Here is an 18,055-nt window from a genome sequence, read left to right on the forward strand (position 1 = left end):
CCGGGAAAGATGGGTTTCCTTTATCCAGCCCTCAGTGACTGTGACCTGGGCTGCTGGAAGGTGAGGGAAGGCTGGTCAGTGCAGAAATATCGGCTGCTCTGCTCTCACTGACCTGTTTTGGTATGGGCAAATGCTGGGCAAGGTCTTCTGGCTTAACTGTGATCACCAGCTCGGCTGCCAAGAGCCCCCTCAGTGCTTGGTGGTGCCTCAATGTCCTGCAGCCCCAAGATTTCCAGTGTGACCCTTTGGATATGATCTCCATCAGCGGTGCAGCTTGGAGAGCTGTCCCCACATTCCTGGCTCACTCCTCCTGGACAGTCAGCTCTCCCAGGGAGCTGGCAAAATTTTCGTGACGGCTAAGGCCTGGTGACCATGTTTTGGCTAATTCTCCAGCTCTGGTGACGAGGCAGTGCTCAGCTGGACACACACTGCTGTTTCTCTGTTCTCTCCTGGGACGACTCTGGCTGACGGTGTCTCTGCTTTGACGAGGCTCTCCCCGGAGACGAGGCAGACGGTCAGGGAGCTCTCCATCCCGCAATTTTGGTTTGTTGTGAGTCCACCTAGTGGCCCACGGGTTTATGGTCGGCTTTGCTGTGTGCAGGAAGGCTTATGAGGACATCTCAGAAACGCTCATGCGTCCAGGGCAAGCTCTAGAAGAAATTTTACCACTGCACGGTACCTGACAGGCACAGTTTAGGTTCCAGCGCACTGTTGTCCTTCACCAGGAGAGCTCTGAGCCCATAAAGTGACAACAGCAGCTGAGGTCGTGGCTGGTTTGCTGAGGTCCAAACCCCAGCCAGCCCCTTGTGATCACACTGGGCACTGCTGAGGGAAGCCCCACAGCACTTCCACGCCTTAATTCTCCTGCAGAATGATTTTCTCAGCCTCGAGCTCCTCAAACAGGGCATTAGATGCCCCAAACGCTCCTCTGAGTGATCCCGTGCCCTGGGGAAGTGTTTGCTCTGGGTGCCCAGGCAGCCCAGCAGCCAGAATCTAATTGCCATGGGCAGCTAATTGCCAGCAGTGGGCTCCTGGTGGCTGCCTGTGTCAGGCAGGACAGCTGTGCTGGCAGGAGGTCAGTCTGCCAGCCAGAGCCCTCACTGGACCCTTCTGTGGCACAACACGCTCTGTGTGCTGCAGGACCAAGTATTCCAGGCCACGGGGACTGGCCAGACCCAGCTAGGAGACCCTCAGTCCTGGCAGGACACTTCTGGGAGCCTCTGCCCTTTCTGCTGTCTGGTAGGATAGCCACAGACCCTCTGGGATCTCTCTCTACCCACATGGAGACTCCAGCCTCCATCATCTCTTTCCCAACCTCCTGCTTCCTTTGAAAATCCCCAGCTGCAAGTGAGGTTGCCCTCCTTGGCCATCTTCCCTCTTGAGGTGCTCTTTCCTTGGAGCAACCATCCTGTGTCACCTCTCCAGCAAGGGGCACCCCTCCTGGCTGAGCTGGGAGATGGGACCCCTGCACTGGTGTGTCACCAGCACCCAGTGAAGGTGGCCAGGGCTCAGCACAGCAGCCCTTGGAGCCCCTCCACCCTGAGGGTCACTGGAGTGTTCCTCCTCCATGGTGGGAAGGAGTGGGACAGTGCCAAGAAAGGCTCAGCCCTGATGGACACCAGCTGAGGTCCTGACCGGCCAAAATGCTGTGCACAGCCCAGTAGTGCCTGGGCCTGACCTGCTTCCTCCTGCAGGGAACAGTCCTGGCTGATGAGCTGGGGGTACATTTATCCACACACTTAGGGGAGAGTCTCCAAACTCTTCTGCTGCTTTAACTGCCTAGCACAAGCCCAGCCCAGGAGGTCATCTTGTCATTGACTCATCTCAAGGCTTTCCAGCATGAGGTGAGCAGGTATGGAAAGTGTTTGTCTTGTCCTGACAGAAAACTGGAGAAATTGCTCACAAAATAATTTACTGTGGGAAGAAGCTCAGAGAAGTGGGATGTCTCTGTATTTGGAGGGATCCAAGACCTGCTCCACAGCCAAGGAAAACTGGCACTGGATGTCAGCCTTGGGATTCCCTGTCCCTTTCTGCCAGTGCTCCTGAGCCTGTCACCCATGCTCACCACTTGGCAACTCTGCCTGGCTGTCTCTCTCCTAAAATCTCTCCTTCCTGTGCCAGGCAGGTGAACCACAGCAGACCCAAGTCCTCTCTAGGACAGAATCTGGGAGCAGGGGTAGTCACGGAATTGTGATCGTGAGCATCCTGTGGCATCCAACTTCCCTGGGGAAGAGATTACAAGAACTGCTCCTTGGAGATTTGAGCATCAGGCAAGGCAGCTTTGAGTGCCCCATCTCCTCCAAAAGCCCAGCCTTGGGCTGTCTTCCACAGAAGCTGCTTCCCAGCCCTTTGTCCCCTGTCCCTATCAGGACACAGAGGCTCCTGCCTCTGCCTTGCTCTGCAGGGCTGGAGGCACCATCTGGTGTCCAACCATGTCATGTCCACAAAACCATTTGTGTCCAAGCACCTCACACCCCTCGTGCTCATGCTGTGTCCCTCAGCCTGTGCAGCTCCTCTCCCCTACAGTGGGAGCTGACAGCAGCCAGACCCTGCAGCCTTGGCTCTCTCACCTCAGGGCTGTCCTGGTGTTCTTCCAGAGAATAGATTCCCACTTTGATTGTCCTGCTGGGCATCCTCTTCCCAGTGCATCTCCTGTCAGAAGTCGTTCCACGGACACAAGCTGGCTGGCACAGTGACCAGCCTCCAGAGAACCCATGGTTGGCAAATGTGAGCAAATACAACCTTGTGTTGTATTTCATCCTGATTCTTTATAGTTACAGAGGCTCAAGACAGGAGAAAACTAGAAAAAGATAGACTCTTCCTCTTGGCAGCATCTTCCCGCAGTGTGCCAAGGCCACATCATGGAGAACACATGTCACAGAGGAGCTTGACATGGGCTTAGGTTGTTCTTCCCACACTTCTGTGACTCTCCCAGGGCTGTGAGGTGAGTGCCCATGGTCTTGGGTGACCACCTTGTGGGCAGTGTCCCACGAGACACCAGTCAATGGCAGAAGTCATCCCAGCCCACCTGAGCTTTGGCCTACAGTGGGGCATGGAGCAGAGGTGTCTGCCCAGGAGGTCCATGTCTCCCTCTTCCCAACAGAGGGGTATTTTCAGGTCTCCAAAGCTGAACATTATTAGCTCAACCTATTTATCTTAGTATTGCTTTCAACAGCTGTGCAGAGACCCCTGCCATGAAAATCCTGTCTGATGGAAATGAATGATTCAGCCTGAATTCTTGTCCTCTGCCTCCCAGGTGGTTTGTGCTCCTCATGTGTCAGTGTGGCCTGGCAGCTTCTGTGCTGGGCAGACCTCTGGATGGATCATCTGGAGAAGCTGGGAGTTTTGGGAATGCCGTGGTGATGATCAGAGCAACTGTCTGAGTTGGGCAGTGAGGCTCAGTGAGCCCCCACTGTGCTTCAGCCTTCCAAAGAGCCTCTGCTTCAGGGTGACATCCACATCCCTGACCCCTGTCCCTTGGATCCATTGATGGATCTCAGGATGGACTGTCCGGAGCTGGTGAGTCACAGCTTTCTGCTTAATTACTGTTTGTTCATCCATTCCCTGCAGAAGCTTCTGGCACTGGCCATTTTAACCCCACTGGAGGAGGATTGTAGTTCTGGAGGATTCCCAGCGCCTGTGAGGGCAGCAAGAGCAGAACAGCTTGACCCAGGGCTTGCAGTAACAACCAAATCCTTGTGAAGCTGTTTTCTCCCTGGGTCACTTGTGCCTGTCAGTGCCTTGTAATCACTATCCCAATGGATGAATGCCTGTGCCGACCTCAGAGAGCGTCTGGGGTGCAGTGAGCCCCCCACCCTCAGGAGAGGGACTCCTCTGCTGTTGCTTGTCGTGAGGAAAAAACCCTGGGAAAGCCCTCTGGGCTCTTTGAAGTGAGTCCTTTTGGTTTCTCTGTTGCTGTTTCCTTTCCACATTCTTACAGAAGATCCCCATGGCTACACATGAGCCACTGGCCTCGGATGGTGCTGAGCTACTCGCAGCAGGAATAAGAACATTTTGGACTCAATGGCATCCTGGGAGTGCCAAGGGCTCCTGAGTGAGGTCACACCCACCAGAGACCCCAGTTCCTTGCTGTGCAGAGTTCCCTCCTGGCTCAGTCCTATCCTTATCCCCTGGCCACCAATGCCTGTCCAGCCATGTAGTTCACAGCTGTTTTCAATCCCTGTGGGCCCAGCCTGGCCATCCATGGCCTCCTGCCCTGCTGTGGACCCTCAGGTGTGGACCCTCACCCAGAACTGCCCCAGGGGAGCCAGTTGCTTAGGACAGGCCATACCCAGTGCCTGGAGGGGGTGTGTGGCCGATGTGCCCTGCTCACCTGCAGCATCTGCAGCTGCCACCTCAATCCCTCTCAGCTCATTCCCGCCAGCTCCCACCTCCTCCTGCCCAAACACTCACATCAGCCAGGCTGTGGCCACGTGGTCCCCACTCATGTCCCACCTGCCCTTTGCTGCTGCTGGTTTTATTTCCTGTCCAGGTTCTTTGGCTCAGGTCTCTGCTGTGCTGTGTTGCGAAGAAAAGGTGACTCCAGGTGTGATCTCCACTTCTCCTCCCCAGTGGCACTGGCTCTTCAGCTCTTCACAGCATGGACACTTCTATTCCCACATCAGTTGTATCCCATGTCCTTAGAGGAAGGTGGTTCCCCCATCCCAGGGCAACAGCACCGTCCCAGGATAAATCCCAGAGTATGGCTAATTTAAGGGGAGCCACCCCAGCTGCCAACTCCCCATGGGAACCACCACCCCAAAACCAGGCCCAGAACCAACCTGACCTTCCAGCTCTCTGTACCACCACTGCCCTGGGGAGGCAGTGAGGGGTGAGGCTCCCGCTGAGGTCCTGGCAGGATCCCAGCGAGGTTTCAGGGCCGGCCGGAGCTGGGAACATCTCTGCTCTCTTTGTGCTCCCCGGTAAGCAGCGCAGTGCAAATATCAGCCGCGTTCTTTGAAATGAAAATAAAACTGATAAAAGTCGGGCAAATCCTCCTGCCGGCCCCCGCTGCCGGCCCGAGCAGTGTCTCTTTCTGCCGCCGAGCCGGCTCCCGCAGTTATCAATACATTATGTATGCCGGTGTCCGTCGGCCAGAGCCTTTTGTTGATGCTGAATATGTCCTGGCCAACAAAAGTGGACTGGATTAGCCACAGTGGATTAAAAGATTTTCTTCTTGGAGTTTACCTAATAATATAACAATTGACATAGAAGGTCTCTTTGAACCCTACACGACTCTCTTATTTTACCATCTGTGAGTTTGCTCTCCGTGCCGCTGATGGGGCGCCCGGCTGCCGGTGGTGCCGGTGGTGGGAACGCTGCCCCGAGCCAAATTTATTGCTGAGCAGAAGAAAGCAGCCCGCGTTTGAAGGGAGGCGGCGGGAAGGGAAAGTGGCACAACTTCTGTCCTCCTGCCTTTGTCCTCGACCCTTCTGCTGGTGGCTCACCAGGGCTGGCGATGCCGCGGCGTGAGGAGAGAAGACACCCAAGGAGTGGGTTCCAGCGGTGGGGAAGCCACCCGCTCATCTGCAATTCGAGGTGTCTGGAAAGGTCCCAGATGGAATAAGCTCCTTTATTAACCATGAATTTTGGGAGAGTTGCCGAACTGTGAGCCAACGGAGTTTGCTCGTCTCGGTTCCAGCCGTTGGGATCTGGCCACTGTCCCTGGTCTCCATTGCAAGATGGGTCAGGCAGCGGCGGCAGCGACACTGGGAAACATGGAGGGCAGCGACAGCAGGGGAGGAAGGCTCCCCCCAGCATCCTGCGGCGCCGCTGGCCCTCGCCCCCTCCTCCGGCACACCCTGGCGTCCCAGCCTCGGGCTTTGATCTCATCCGGGGGGGGCTCCATTCACAAGTCTTTCATTGCAGCCTTTGGAAATATCCGTCCTCAGAAGTCGCCAGTAATGAGATGGGGAGACGATGAGCAATTTAGGCGCCGTTCTTTCTCGCGTTTTTTATCTCCATATCCTCCCCCCCTTTTTTTTCCCTCTCTTTTTTTTTTTTTGCAAAGACACTTCTGGAGCGGTGCCGACTTTGTATGGGATCACCGCACCACCCCAGACCTGCCGGGGGGGCAGGAATATGGGGCTCGTGCCTCTCAGCTGGGGGCCTTTGATGAAGCTGCTTTGCGAAATTTGATTTGAAAGGCCTACGATGGCAATTTGGGGAGAATGGTGGAGCATTTCTCCACCCGCCTCTCTTTGTCTCCCACCCGAAGGGGGGTTTCATTGTGGGTGCCGGGGCGAGGGGGTCGGGGCGGCGGCGTGGGTGGGGTGGGGCGGCGGAGGGACCGCGGCGCGGGAGAACAATGAGCGGGAGATGGGGAGAGTTGGGATTCTCACCTGCCCGGGCGTTCGCAGTCCGCCATGACGGGAGCAGCCGCCCTGCTTGCCGCCGGCCGCAGCACTTTTTTTCCCCAGACTCTTGAACCTATTTCCCTTTCTTGGCAAGTGCGTGGCTGGAAGATGGGAATCTTTACTTTATATTGCAGCTTGGGCTTCCCAGCCTGATTGGCTGCAGCCAGGACCAAATGCTGGTCCTTCCATCCCATCGTCACTATGGCAACCGGCCCCGTTAGGCACCACCGATTTACTTATAATTGCTGGGTAAATAGTCAAGACAGGCCGCTTTCATCCCACACCCAGAGATTGCTCTTCCTCGTCTCCTTTTTTCCCTACTTTTTTTTTTTTTTTTTTTTCTTGGAGGAGGAAGCCCTGAAGAGCAGCAACACTTAGGGAAACTCTTTGAAGGCTGTTGCAGAAAGCGGTGGCTCCCTTGGCCAGCCTTTCCCATCGCTCCCGCTGCACAATGCCTTGGTGCCAAGGCTTTCATGGCTCATCACCATCAACCATCAGCCCTCATCCTCCTCCTCCTCCAAGGAGCAGTGATGGGTGCAGACACACGACGCCCTACCAGCCGTTTCTTCTGTTTCCCATGGGGATTCCACACTGGTTCATCCCAAGAGCCAGGATGGGGCCAAACCATTCATGACCTCTTCCCTCATTCCTCACTGCTGCCATTCGTGATTCCTGTTCACAGCACTGGGGTTTTCTACTGGGGAACAGACACTGCCTGGATCAGCCATCCCTTTTCCTGGCTTCGTGGTGCTGGCCGGAATGGGGAAGTGGTACCTCTGGCCATGCTTATCCTCGGATCTTAGGATGCTTCCTGCCTTCCTGCTGAGCTGCTCCAAGCCAGGTCTGCGAGACCCAGAGCCTCTCACTCCTCTGGAGGGCGTTACTGATGATGGACAGAGCACAGGCCTCGACACCAGTCCTGTGATGTGGACATGGGTTTGTGCTCATGGCTGAGTGAGTCCTGAAGGTGGGAATGTGGTCCTGGCTCCATCCTCATGGTCCAGGGATGGATGTGGCAGCCAGGGAACAGCAAACAGCCCAGCCCTGCTGCCTGGAACACCAACACGGGACCTGCAATGTGCTTCTGTTCCCATAGGTCATTACTGGCACCAAACAGCAGTTCCAGGAAAGTGGGGATAAAATGGGGTCTTAGGGAGGAATCTAAAGCCTGAAGAAATCTGGAGAAAGTGGACAGGAGGGCAAGAGATGAACAGCATGGGCTTGAGGGAAAGGAAGCTAAGGTCATCTTCCCATTTCCTCCTCAAAGCAATCCAGAGTGGAGTCCTTCAGGGCAGCTGCAGGAGGAGCAGCAGGAGACTCTGCCCGAGCTCATTGTTTTGTTGGGAGGACTGGGGGATTCCTGCCCTGAGGAGCAGAGAGGAGACAAAGGTGACCACAGATGTCAACATAAACCCAGCTGAGAAGAGAGCAGAAATGAGCCATGGAGCAGCAGGCCTGTCCAGGGCTTCTGAAGGAACTGAGGGTGAACCAGCTGATCCTAAGACAAATCCTACCTACCCACTGCCAGAAAGAGTTGTCTGGAGCCTGGCAGATGTGGTATTAAATTTCCTTTTCACATATCACATGGAGAGCCTGGAAAGGGCAGGTCACTGACCCCAACAGCAGTACCAGTGAGCTGGCAGAAACACTCCCGGGAATGGGTTTTGTGGGCACCAGAGTAAATACCCTCCATCTGGGCAACTAGGGTGATTGTAAAGGGAAGTGTCTCCTGGGAGCAGCAGCAATGAACGATGCCCAAAATAAAGCTCCTGGGGTGTGCAAAGGGCTGGTGACAATGTGGTCACCAAAGGCTTCCAGAGAAGTGGAGGACAAGGGTCTGGCTGGAGCAGCTACTGCCGACACCGCTGGTCCCAGTGCCGGGCAAAGAGCCCACCTGGGGCCAGGGCAGGCAAAGGGAGGCACCAAGGGCTGGCTCTCCTCAGCCACGCTCATCAGCAGCCAGCTCAGGACGGCCGGGAAGGCTCAGCTCAAACAAACATTCCAGCCCCGATCCAGCCGGGCCCTGCATCCGCCAGTGCAGTGAGTGAGTGCACACCACGCAGCCACACTAAGGACAGTGTCACAGCCCCAGCTGTGCTCTGGGCCAGGAGCTGCTGCTCCGGGCTCTGCTGGGCACAGGAGACAGGTTTGGGACTCAGGGATGGGACTCTCGGCATAACTCGTGGGCTGATCCGGGTCCTGCCGTGCTCTGGTCCCGCCTGGGGCTGCTCCTGCTTGTGCTTTCTCTGTCTGCCAAAGGCGGGGTGTCTGTGAAGCGCTTTGGGGTTTGGCTGAGGGGGGATCGCTCCCTGGGCACCGAGGACGAGTTGGTACCTGCCGGGTACCTGCGGGTCCCCAGCAAGGGGAGCTCCCACCTGCGCCCGCGGCGGCAGAGCCCGCGCTGCCCTCCGAGCATCCTCCCGCAGTTCCCATGGCAACTCCCGGGCTCCGAGCCAGCAGCTTTAGCCACACGCCATCGCGGCTCCAGCCACACACACCCACTGCCAGCTCCTTTGCCAGGCTCTTGTCACCTTCCAGCCTCTCCTGCCACAAGCTGTCCCCTTCTGCCACCGGGACCTGCTGGTGCCCCCGCAGAGGAGCCAGTGCCTTGCTCCCACTGCAGAGAGTGGCTCCACCAGCCCCTCCAACAAAGTGTCTGTCCCAGAGCCCTACAAAGGCCTTCATTCACCTTGTTCTTCAGCGTATCATGCAGAAGGCAGGGAAAATAACCCAATAAAAGGTGACACAGCATTCAAAAAAGAGAAGGGAGCTCAGCAGGACAAGTGGGTCTGGATATGGGTGATTTCCACAAGACTTTCAAATCTGTACGTCCCAGGACGACCTGGCCAGGTGGAAACCCACTAGCCTAGTGCCTGCATCCAAGGAGATTTCCCTCCATTTTTGGTGCTGGCACACAGGTTCCACATTTTAAAACAGTGGTAGAGAACTGCTGTGAAAAAAAGTTAATGATTTCTAGGGGAAAAGCCTTGCAGCAAGACTTGAAGCACAATAGACTGAGAGGATAAAGTGTGAGAAAGAGGAGAAAATCCCCGGTATGGCAAAGTCCTGCATTGGGAGCAGAGCATGACAAGGCTCCATTCCCAGAGCTGGTGCAAGGCAGCTTAAAGTTAGGAGTAAAGACTTTCCACCCCTTGAAACCTTCCAACTCCATACATGACTTTTAGGGGGAAGGATTTGACCGAGCTCAGGTTCTTGACCAGCCTCAAAAGTCACGGGACTGCATCCTAAGGAATAAAATGAGCAGTCATACACAGTTATGGGCTGTGGGGGCAGAGTCACCTCACATCCAGCTGGGCAGGTGAGACTCATCTGGCAAAGTCCACCTGAGTCTCACAGCACATGCAGGAGGGTCTCTCAAGGAATTTAAAGGGCTGTCAAGGAAATTAAAATGCCTTGGAATGTGTGAGTAGTCTCCAGGGGAATAAATACCTGGCTGAAGCACAAAAATCCTGGCCCCATCCATGCCTGGAGCACTGCCAGAGAAATCCCCTTCCTGCTGCTCCTTTTTCTTAGTGTGTCCTGTGTGCTCCCTCCACCTCATTTCACCCCTGCTTGGGGGGACACATCCCTGGGGACACCAGGGCACAAGGACCTTCTCAGAGCAGCCACATCCCTGGGTACCCAGAGGTGCTGTGAGCAGAGCCCTGCTCCCATCTCAGGAATGCCATTTTCTGTGTTTGAGTGCTCTGGCTGGCCTGAACCAGCACCATTTCCATGTTTCCATGGCAATGGCTGCCTGGGAAATGTGTGCACTGGTTGCACAGAGCAGCAGAGTCCAGCCAGGCAAAGGCCTCTGTGGCCAGTCCAGAGCTGGTGTGGCCACCCCTCTCAGCTCTTCCTCCTGCAGCCGAGGAGCCCAACCAGAGCCCACAGCATGCGGCAGGAACGGGGAATGGAGGGAACTCCACCTGCCTGTCCCTGTTCCATGTGTCCATCTCCCCATGGCCAGTGTCCCCAGACAGCTCAGCTCACAGCTGCAGGAGAGATGGTGGCAGGAACATGGCAGGGAGCTTTTGGCAATTCATTAGCATATGTAGATTTTATTAGTTTGGGTTGTTTTTTTTTTTTTGTAATTGTTTTGGTTTGGTTTTGGTTGGTTGTTTCTTTCTTTCTTTCTTATGACTCTTTACTGTAACAACTAGGTCCCCATGTCCCTCTCCACCTCTCTGCTCAGGCTCAATCAGACCCTGCCTGGCTCTCACTCCAGAGAGTCCCCCCAGAGCCCTGCCACCATCAGGCCACCAGCTCTGTCCTGACACAACTGCCCATGCCCTTCATCCCCTCCAGGGCTGGGACAGCTGCCCAGGATGAGCAGTGTGTGTCAGGAACCAGCAGGGCTGGAAAAGCCAGTGGTCACTTGTGGAGAGCCACCAGGGCCTTCTGCTGCCCATGGCCAGCCAGCACCCGAGGCTGACAGCCCCAGGGCAGCCCCAGGGATGCTCACACAGAGCCAGGCTGTTTGCTGCTCCACTTCACTGAGCTCTAGGTGATCCAGCACGTGGCCAATCGCTCCATCCTACCACCTGTCCTGGAGGTGATGGTTTGGCACATGAGACAATTCCTTGGGTGGATGGGAGAAGAGAGAGCACAGTTTTGGCTGCAGACAGAGCTCAGGCCAGAGGGTGACTGTCCACACCCCAGAGGATGGAGGGAACAGGAGGGAACTGGACTCTCTTCTCTCCTCCCAGCACCTGGGAGCTGCTCTTCCTCACACCACAACTCACCTCCTCCTGGCTGCCTGCTCTGCAGGGAGGAACTGCAGCTCAGAAGCTGCAGCACAGAACAGCGAGCTTGGGAGGACCTCTGGAGGTCTCAGCCCAGGCTCCTGCTTGGAGCAGGGCTGGCTGCAAAGCTCCAGTGCCTCACCCTGTCCTTCTGAGAACATCCACGCCTCCAGATCCTGCATCACCCTCCTGTGGAAGTTTACCCTCAAGTCCAACCAGTGGTTCCCCCATCTCTACCCATGGTCTCCTCTCCTTCCCTCTGCAATGAGCCCGGCTCCATCTTGATCTCCAAAATCCAGAATGATTTGTCACTCACAGGCAGAGCCACCAGGATATTTGCTGCCATTTGCTCATCCCCAGAGCAAATTCCAAGGAAAGAGCAAAGCTGTGGGGGTAAGCACAGCACATTCTTCCAGCCTCAACAGCCTGAGCATCCCAGAGCAGCTGTCTGGAAGGAATTGAGTCCCGTGGATCTGCAAACAAACATTGCAGTGATACTTGAAAGGATTTGCTGGCATTGTCCAAGTGAACTTCTAAATCTCTTGTCATCCTATCCACACATAGGATGGGGGATGACTTTCAGGCTACGTTTTGACCTGTGCTGGTATCAAGCTTGGGCTGATTTGCAGCACTCCTAAAAGTCACATCCCTTTGCAGCAGTGATTCCAAACCAAGAGCCTCCAAGGCAGGAGGGAAAGACAGGCTTACCTATGAGAATAGCAGGAAAGGATATGCTGCTTTTGCTATTGCTCCCCAAATACCCCTTTTGTTTGAATACAAAGGGGCTTGTTGGGAATTTACAAGGCAAATCTATTTAGTTAATGAAGGTAAACAAGTAAGAAAATGTTTGTTGAGAAGCAGAGCTTTAATCTCAAGCTGGTTTTTGGATCAGTGACTGTGACTTGCTGGGAATAACAAATGTGACAGGCAAAATTCAAACACTGCTTCAAGATACCAGCAAACACCAGACTTCAGAATCTCCAAATCCCAAACAGCAGGTTAGTCCAGCCATCCCATACAAGACCTTTCCTGCTTGGATGCTTTCTCCAGTTAACCTTTTTCTCAGCTTTATTACTTTGCAGTGTTGAGTTTGGGGGTGATTCCCTAACAGTTGTTCCTTCACAACTGGAACATGGGCCCAAATTTTATGTTCCAAGGGGCAGTTTCATATTTGTGGCTTGCTGGGACTATTAAAGAGAGTGGTGTGGTTTTGATACCTGAGGATTGAATTAAACAGGAATCCTTCAGTCCTGCATTGACCATCTCACTTCCCAGTGCTGGTGGCTGATCCAGCACACGTGCCTCTCCCAACCTCTCCATCCTTTCACTGCTGTCTTGATGAGATAATTTTTCACCATTCCCCTTTCCCAGCACTGCTATCCCAGCCTGGTCTAATGCTGCCAGATCCAAGGTGACCCTGGGCAGGGCTCTCTGGCAGTTTGTTGGGGCCTGTCACATCCTTGCCAGCTGCCAGCTCGGTGTTGGATCCTCCAACACTCCACGTGCCTGTGCTTGGCTCTGGGCCAGCAGCAGAGGCTGGTGACCTTTGCAGAAGCCTGAGGCAGTGCTGGGGTCTGAGCTGTGCTTGGCAGCCAGGCCCTTCCCCTGTCCAGGGGTGGATTTTCAACTTCAAGCTGACAGCACCCTACTTGCACCTGTGGGTTTGTGCCATCTGTGGCTTCCTGGGAACAAGTTGTCATGGCAAACTACCAGTTCCTCTGATTCTCCTTGTCAGGGCAGCAAAAGAACCATTGTCTGCTAGACTGAGCTCACATGGACAGGGAAAAACCATCCCTCAAGCAGCACCAAACTCTCCAGCTGCAGCCAGCTCTGTAAAAGCAGGACAGGTCTAACACCGAGCCCTGAGCTGTTCCTCCACCTCCCCAAGGTACCCTGGCTGGGGGGTTGTAGCCCAAACTACCCCAAATGCTGCACAGGGGCTCCCTCCCTACCTCGAGACATTTGGTGCTGTGCCCAGCCAGCCCTGTGTGCTCTAACTGTGCTTCCCCTGAGGCTGCAGCACCCCTGCTCCACAGTTTGCAGCTTCCCTCAAGGCAGCAGAGTAATCCATGAGAGTACATTTCTGGGCCACATCCAACATGGGTATAAGGAGAGCAGCAGGGGGAAGGTCTCTCTGCAAAGGCAGGATGACAGAAAGTCAGCATTCACCATGTCCCAAATAGACACCCTCAGAGAACCTCCTGCAGCTTCAGCTGTGCTCAGGAAGTGCCCCCCTTAGAACCCTCACCTCCAGCAGGACAGGAGCTCTCCCCCAAAAGCTCTGCTACCCCGTCACCCACCAAGCCCTCCCGAGGCAGCAGATCCTGCAGATGCCCAAGGAGCAGCTCTGGAGAACAGTCAGGGTCCAGGCTGGGCAGTTCCAGCCGTCGGAGAACACACAAGCAGAGCCTCAGTTCCACAGAACCAAAACCTCCCACCCCTGGGACAGAGCAGCAGCTGCTCATTGTCCCCTCAGCCACTTCCAAGAGCTCCCTCAGTGCCGAGGAGCTCTGAGGCACCACGGGGCTGGGCAGGATCCAGGCAGGATCGGGGCAGGCGTCAGCCAGGCTCGGGAGGCCGGGCACGTTCCAGCAGAGCCGTGCAGGGGGCCAGGACAGAGCCACGGGCTGGAGCTTTGCTGGGAGCTGCATTAAAATGCATGAGCTGTGCTGGCCCTAATGATGAGCAGAGCTGTCAAACAAGGAGCTTGTCCCAGCTAATTATCTCTAACGAGGGCAGAGTGTCAGGGTCCCCGAGGAGCTGGGCAGCAGCTTCCCACTCAGCTCAGTTGCAGCGGAGAGAGAAGATAACCAAATGTCATTGTGCTGGCCTAGCTGCACAGTCATTAATTAGGCAAATATGACCTTCTGTGCCAGTTTGCTCTTGAGAACCTGCACTTGCTGGGGACAGAACACACAGGCAAGCTGGAAACATCCCAGCTTCTGCCACGCAGCCTGTTCCCCCTGTGCCCCTGCAAGAACAGCACAGCCCTGTCTGGCAGCCCAAAACAGCCCCACCAGCCTGTGCCAGGCTCCTCTGCAGGCTCAAATACCCCTTAGGAGGACTCCAGCCCCTTCTCTGTCCTAAAGAGCAGCAGAGAAGTTGTTTAGATCCCATTCAACTCTACCACTTCCCTCAGCCAATCCCTAGCATGATCCTGCTGAGGCTCTGTGCCCACCCAGCGACTGCTTCTGCACCACTTCTGCCCCAAACCTTCAAGGCACTGGCAATCCCCACTCCCCTGTACTCTTACTCCATTCCAGTGCTCTACAAGCCCAGTTTCTCTCTCATCAGCCTGGGGCTCACAAACCAAGGCAGTGCACTTGCCCTGATGTGCCAGAGAGGGGAAGCCCAAGACAGGGGTAAGGCAAAGTCTCTTCCAGTGGCAAGGAATGATCCAAAGAGACAACCCACACAAGGTTCAGCCTGCAGGCTCTGTGCTTGTCCCTAACCTCAGAGCTGAGGGGAAAAGGGCAGAGGCTGATTTTGATCCACCCAGAAACTCCCTGCACCACTACAAAGCTTCCAGACAACACCAGGGATTCGCTGTTCATCAGCCTGTAATTATGGCAAGAGCTTTGCAGTCCCTTGTTGCCAGACAGAAGCAAAGACTTCAACATCCACTTCAACTACGTTTTTACAAAATAAGATTTAACAGTCACCAGCTTACAACAGAAACAGGGCTGTAACCCTGTGAACTGTGCTGGGGAGCTCAGCCCCTCCTGCTGGGGGGTTTGGGGTCACACTCTTGGGGCACAACCATCTGGGCTGGATGAAGCTGGGGATTGATTTAAGTTACCTTTTGTCTCACAGTCCCTGCTGCAACACACTAATAAAATAAGTATCAGAGAGAAGTTTACTGCTATTTATACCAAAATGTGTATTTTATATCACGAGTGGGCTCTCAACAGCAGCCAACTGCTTGTACAGGCAGAAGATCCACACTGAGCCAGTCTGACAAGAACTCTAAGAGCACAGAAACCGTTTCCTCAACCCACAGGAACAGGTCCTCACTGAATTTCTGCTGTCATGACACTTCAGGAACGTGGTGTTCACGTGGCCTCTTCCCCACCGGTGTGGTTCAGGCAGCAGAGCCCCTAAAGGCCACTGCTTTATCTGCAGCAGGGGTTTTGCTCCCAAGGTTTCTCTCCTTCTACTGCTTCTGCACTGCCTGTTGCTGTTCTTTCAGCTGGCTGACAAGCTCTTCAGCATACACCTTGAAGAGGGGCACAGGGTCCTGCAACAAAGCAGAGGATAAACCACGTGAAAGGGGTGAACCTGAACAGCAGCAAGGGGAAGTGCAATGGGGAGCCCAGGGCATGCTGGCAGCTAAAACCAGAGGCTGAACAAGGCAACCTGTTGTGCCACAGCTGCTGCTCAGCCCTGTAACCCTTCCTCAGAAAGGGCAGGCACCTGTGTGAGGCATTCAGCAGCTTCCCCAGTTCTGAGAGCAGATGAGAATCATCAGTAGCTCCCAAAGAGCCCTCCCTCCCTTCCCTGTCCCCACCTCCTCACATTGCTGCCATCAGTGTGTGCTGGAGCACGTGGGTGAACACACCCCATGAAGAAGCTGGGTGTGCAACTACAACACCTCTGTGCTGAGCACTGCCTCAGGAACTCACCTTTTTTTCCAGGAGCCTCTGTTTTTCTATGGCTTCTTCCAAACTCAAGCCAACCCATTCAGCTTCTTCTTCCGGGATCACAAATTCCTGAGATAAAAGAAGAAGGTCTTTGCAGGTGACCAAGATGCAAATCCTCTCTATGCCCAGTACACAAACATGTGATCCCAGTGGGAACACTACTATGGAGAGATCTTAAAGGTCTGTTCCCTCATTTCTAACAACCAAGGTCCACTTCCCTTCTCTCCTTTCTTCTTAGCAGGGGTTCTGCTCTCTGATCAGCTGTGTCTGCTCCTACAATTCTTTGATGTAGTTCTGGGACTGTTTCTCAGCACAATTCCATGGACTGTGGGTGCTGGTGGTGTTTCCATGCTGGCAACCACCTCCAGCTGCACAAAACCGATCAGCACAAGGGCACTCTGTGCTACCTACCCTCAAGGGGTAGCACAAATTATTACTGGTTTTTGTTGCAGACTCTCACTGACCTCAATCACAGCAAAAATACTGCTTTCTGTGTCCCTAAATGATGAGTACAAAAACCAGAAGCCGCAGAGAGACAAGAAAAACCTGATGATGTTTATATTTTATATTTTCTCACCCTCAGCACAGGAGCACCAGCACCAGTGATGGGGGCCCATCCAAGCAGCAGACACCAGGACAGGGACTGCAGGCCAGGAACCCACCTTGTACTTGTCATAGATGGCCTCTCTCCTGGCTGGATCATCGGGATGCAGTTTGGGATCCCGCCGGGCCAGGCGCAGCAGCATCGTCCGCTTCAAATCCATCCCCAGCTTGGAGCACAAGTCAACTTTGGGAGTCTGCACAAAGGGAACCTGGAGTTAGGCTGCACCAAGGGAGCAGTTGCCAGGGAGCACAGGAGTCTCCCAGCACTGGCAGCTCATCCACACACAGCACAGGGTCTCATGACAGGTGTTGTGAAAGGGGAAAGGTCTGTTGGATTCGTTCTGGAGACAATTTGATCACAGGTCTGAGTTTTAATACCAAGGGCTCCAGTCAAGAGAGTGTTAAAGGCTAGGAGCACTAGACCTGTGCTAAAACATTAACAGCAGCAGTTGTTCAGCCTGGAGAAAAGGAGACTGAGGGCAGAGCTCAGCAGGGGCTACAGCTCCTCCTGAGGGGCAGCTCCAACCTCTGGGGCAGGGAACGGCTGGAGCTGGGCCAGGGCAGGGTCAGGCTGGAGATCAGGGAAAGGTTCTTCCCCCAGAGGGTGCTGGGCACTGCCCAGACTCTACAGGGAATGGGCACAGCCCCGAGGCTGCCAGAGCTCCAGGAGTGTTTGGACAGGGATGCCCAGGGTGGGATTGTTGGGATGTCTGTGCAGGACCAAGAGCTGGACTGGATGACCCTTGTGGTTCTATTCCCGCTTGGGATTATCTGTGCCTGAATTCCAGAACTCCGTGCCTGCCAGCCCAGGGGGGAGGGCATTTTAGGCACAGCGCTGCCTGCCCGGGATCCCCGCCGGCTGCGGTACCTTGAGGATGTAGAAGTCGAAGCCGAAGGCGGCGTCGATGAGGTCGAGCGTGCGCATGGTGACGGTGATGGTCAGCGTGGCGTCCAGGATCTCGCTGTAGAACTGCCGCTTGAACAGCTGCGGCTTCCACGTCTTGGGCAGCCTGGTGGAGAGCTGGGCACGGCCCGGCCGTCAGGGGCTGCCCCGGGGGGAGGCGGCGGCCGCTGCCAGCGGGCCCCGGTGCCGGCGGCCCGGGCTCGGGGAAGGGCTCAGCGCTCACCTTGTCGTTGCGCGCGTAGCGGAAGCCGCGGATCCAGCCCTCGCCGCCCCAGAGCCCCTCGTCGGCGGCGGGCGGGAAGTACACGGGCACTGGCACGTCCTGAACGCGCTCGCGCTCCCCGGTGCGCGGGTTCCGCCGGTAGCGCAGCCCGTGCGGCTCCCAGTGCACGGGAGTGGGCGGCGTGTCGTCCTGCAGCGAGGCCAAGTAGTGCTGCGGCAGCCGGGCGCAGATGCCCTCCCGCAGCCGCATGGCGGCCCAGAGCCGCGGCGGGAAGCGGTGCAGCGGCATCGCCCCGACCCCGCGGCCCTCGGTCCGGCCCCGCCGCCGCTTCCGCTTCCGCCCCGCGCGGCCGCAAACGGGGCCGCCGCCACCGCTCATTGGCTGGCGCGGAAGGAGCATGACGGCGGCCGGGAAGGGCCATGCCGTGCCCGCGTTTCGGCCCCGGCAAGGGCGGAGGGTGTTCGAGGGTGGTGCCGCCTCCTCCCGGCGGTGCCCAGACAGCAGCAGGGATGGGCACGGACGGAACCACTGGAATTCCACCTCAGTGGACTCGGGGGAACGGCTGGAGCTGGGCCAGGGCAGGG

The 18,055-nt window shown here is 55.7% G+C and overlaps 1 protein-coding gene and 1 long non-coding RNA gene across 4 annotated transcripts; one reads left to right on the forward strand and one right to left on the reverse strand.

Annotated features, from left to right (window-relative positions):
• Positions 1 to 2,813: 2,813 nt before the first annotated feature.
• On the forward strand, positions 2,814 to 4,992 carry LOC136368137 (uncharacterized). 3 transcript variants are annotated; one of them, XR_010744774.1, is made up of 4 exons: positions 2,814 to 2,944; positions 3,257 to 3,519; positions 3,941 to 4,059; positions 4,493 to 4,992. It is a non-coding gene; the product is annotated as an uncharacterized lncRNA (long non-coding RNA). The 3 variants fall into 3 exon arrangements; XR_010744773.1 differs by having other exon boundaries at positions 3,941 to 4,992; XR_010744775.1 differs by having other exon boundaries at positions 3,944 to 4,992.
• A 9,964-nt stretch (positions 4,993 to 14,956) lies between these two features.
• Positions 14,957 to 17,870, reverse strand: MRPL28 (mitochondrial ribosomal protein L28). Its single transcript, XM_066330166.1, has 5 exons — positions 17,472 to 17,870; positions 17,213 to 17,365; positions 16,404 to 16,538; positions 15,724 to 15,810; positions 14,957 to 15,338 (listed from the first exon to the last, which is right to left on the reverse strand). The coding sequence occupies exons 1-5, from the start codon at positions 17,868 to 17,870 to the stop codon at positions 15,255 to 15,257; spliced, it is 858 nt and encodes a 285-aa protein (XP_066186263.1). The 3' UTR covers positions 14,957 to 15,254.
• Positions 17,871 to 18,055: the final 185 nt, after the last annotated feature.

Source organism: Sylvia atricapilla, chromosome 15 (assembly GCF_009819655.1).
Source record: "Sylvia atricapilla isolate bSylAtr1 chromosome 15, bSylAtr1.pri, whole genome shotgun sequence".
In the NCBI taxonomy this organism is placed as follows: domain Eukaryota; kingdom Metazoa; phylum Chordata; class Aves; order Passeriformes; family Sylviidae; genus Sylvia; species Sylvia atricapilla.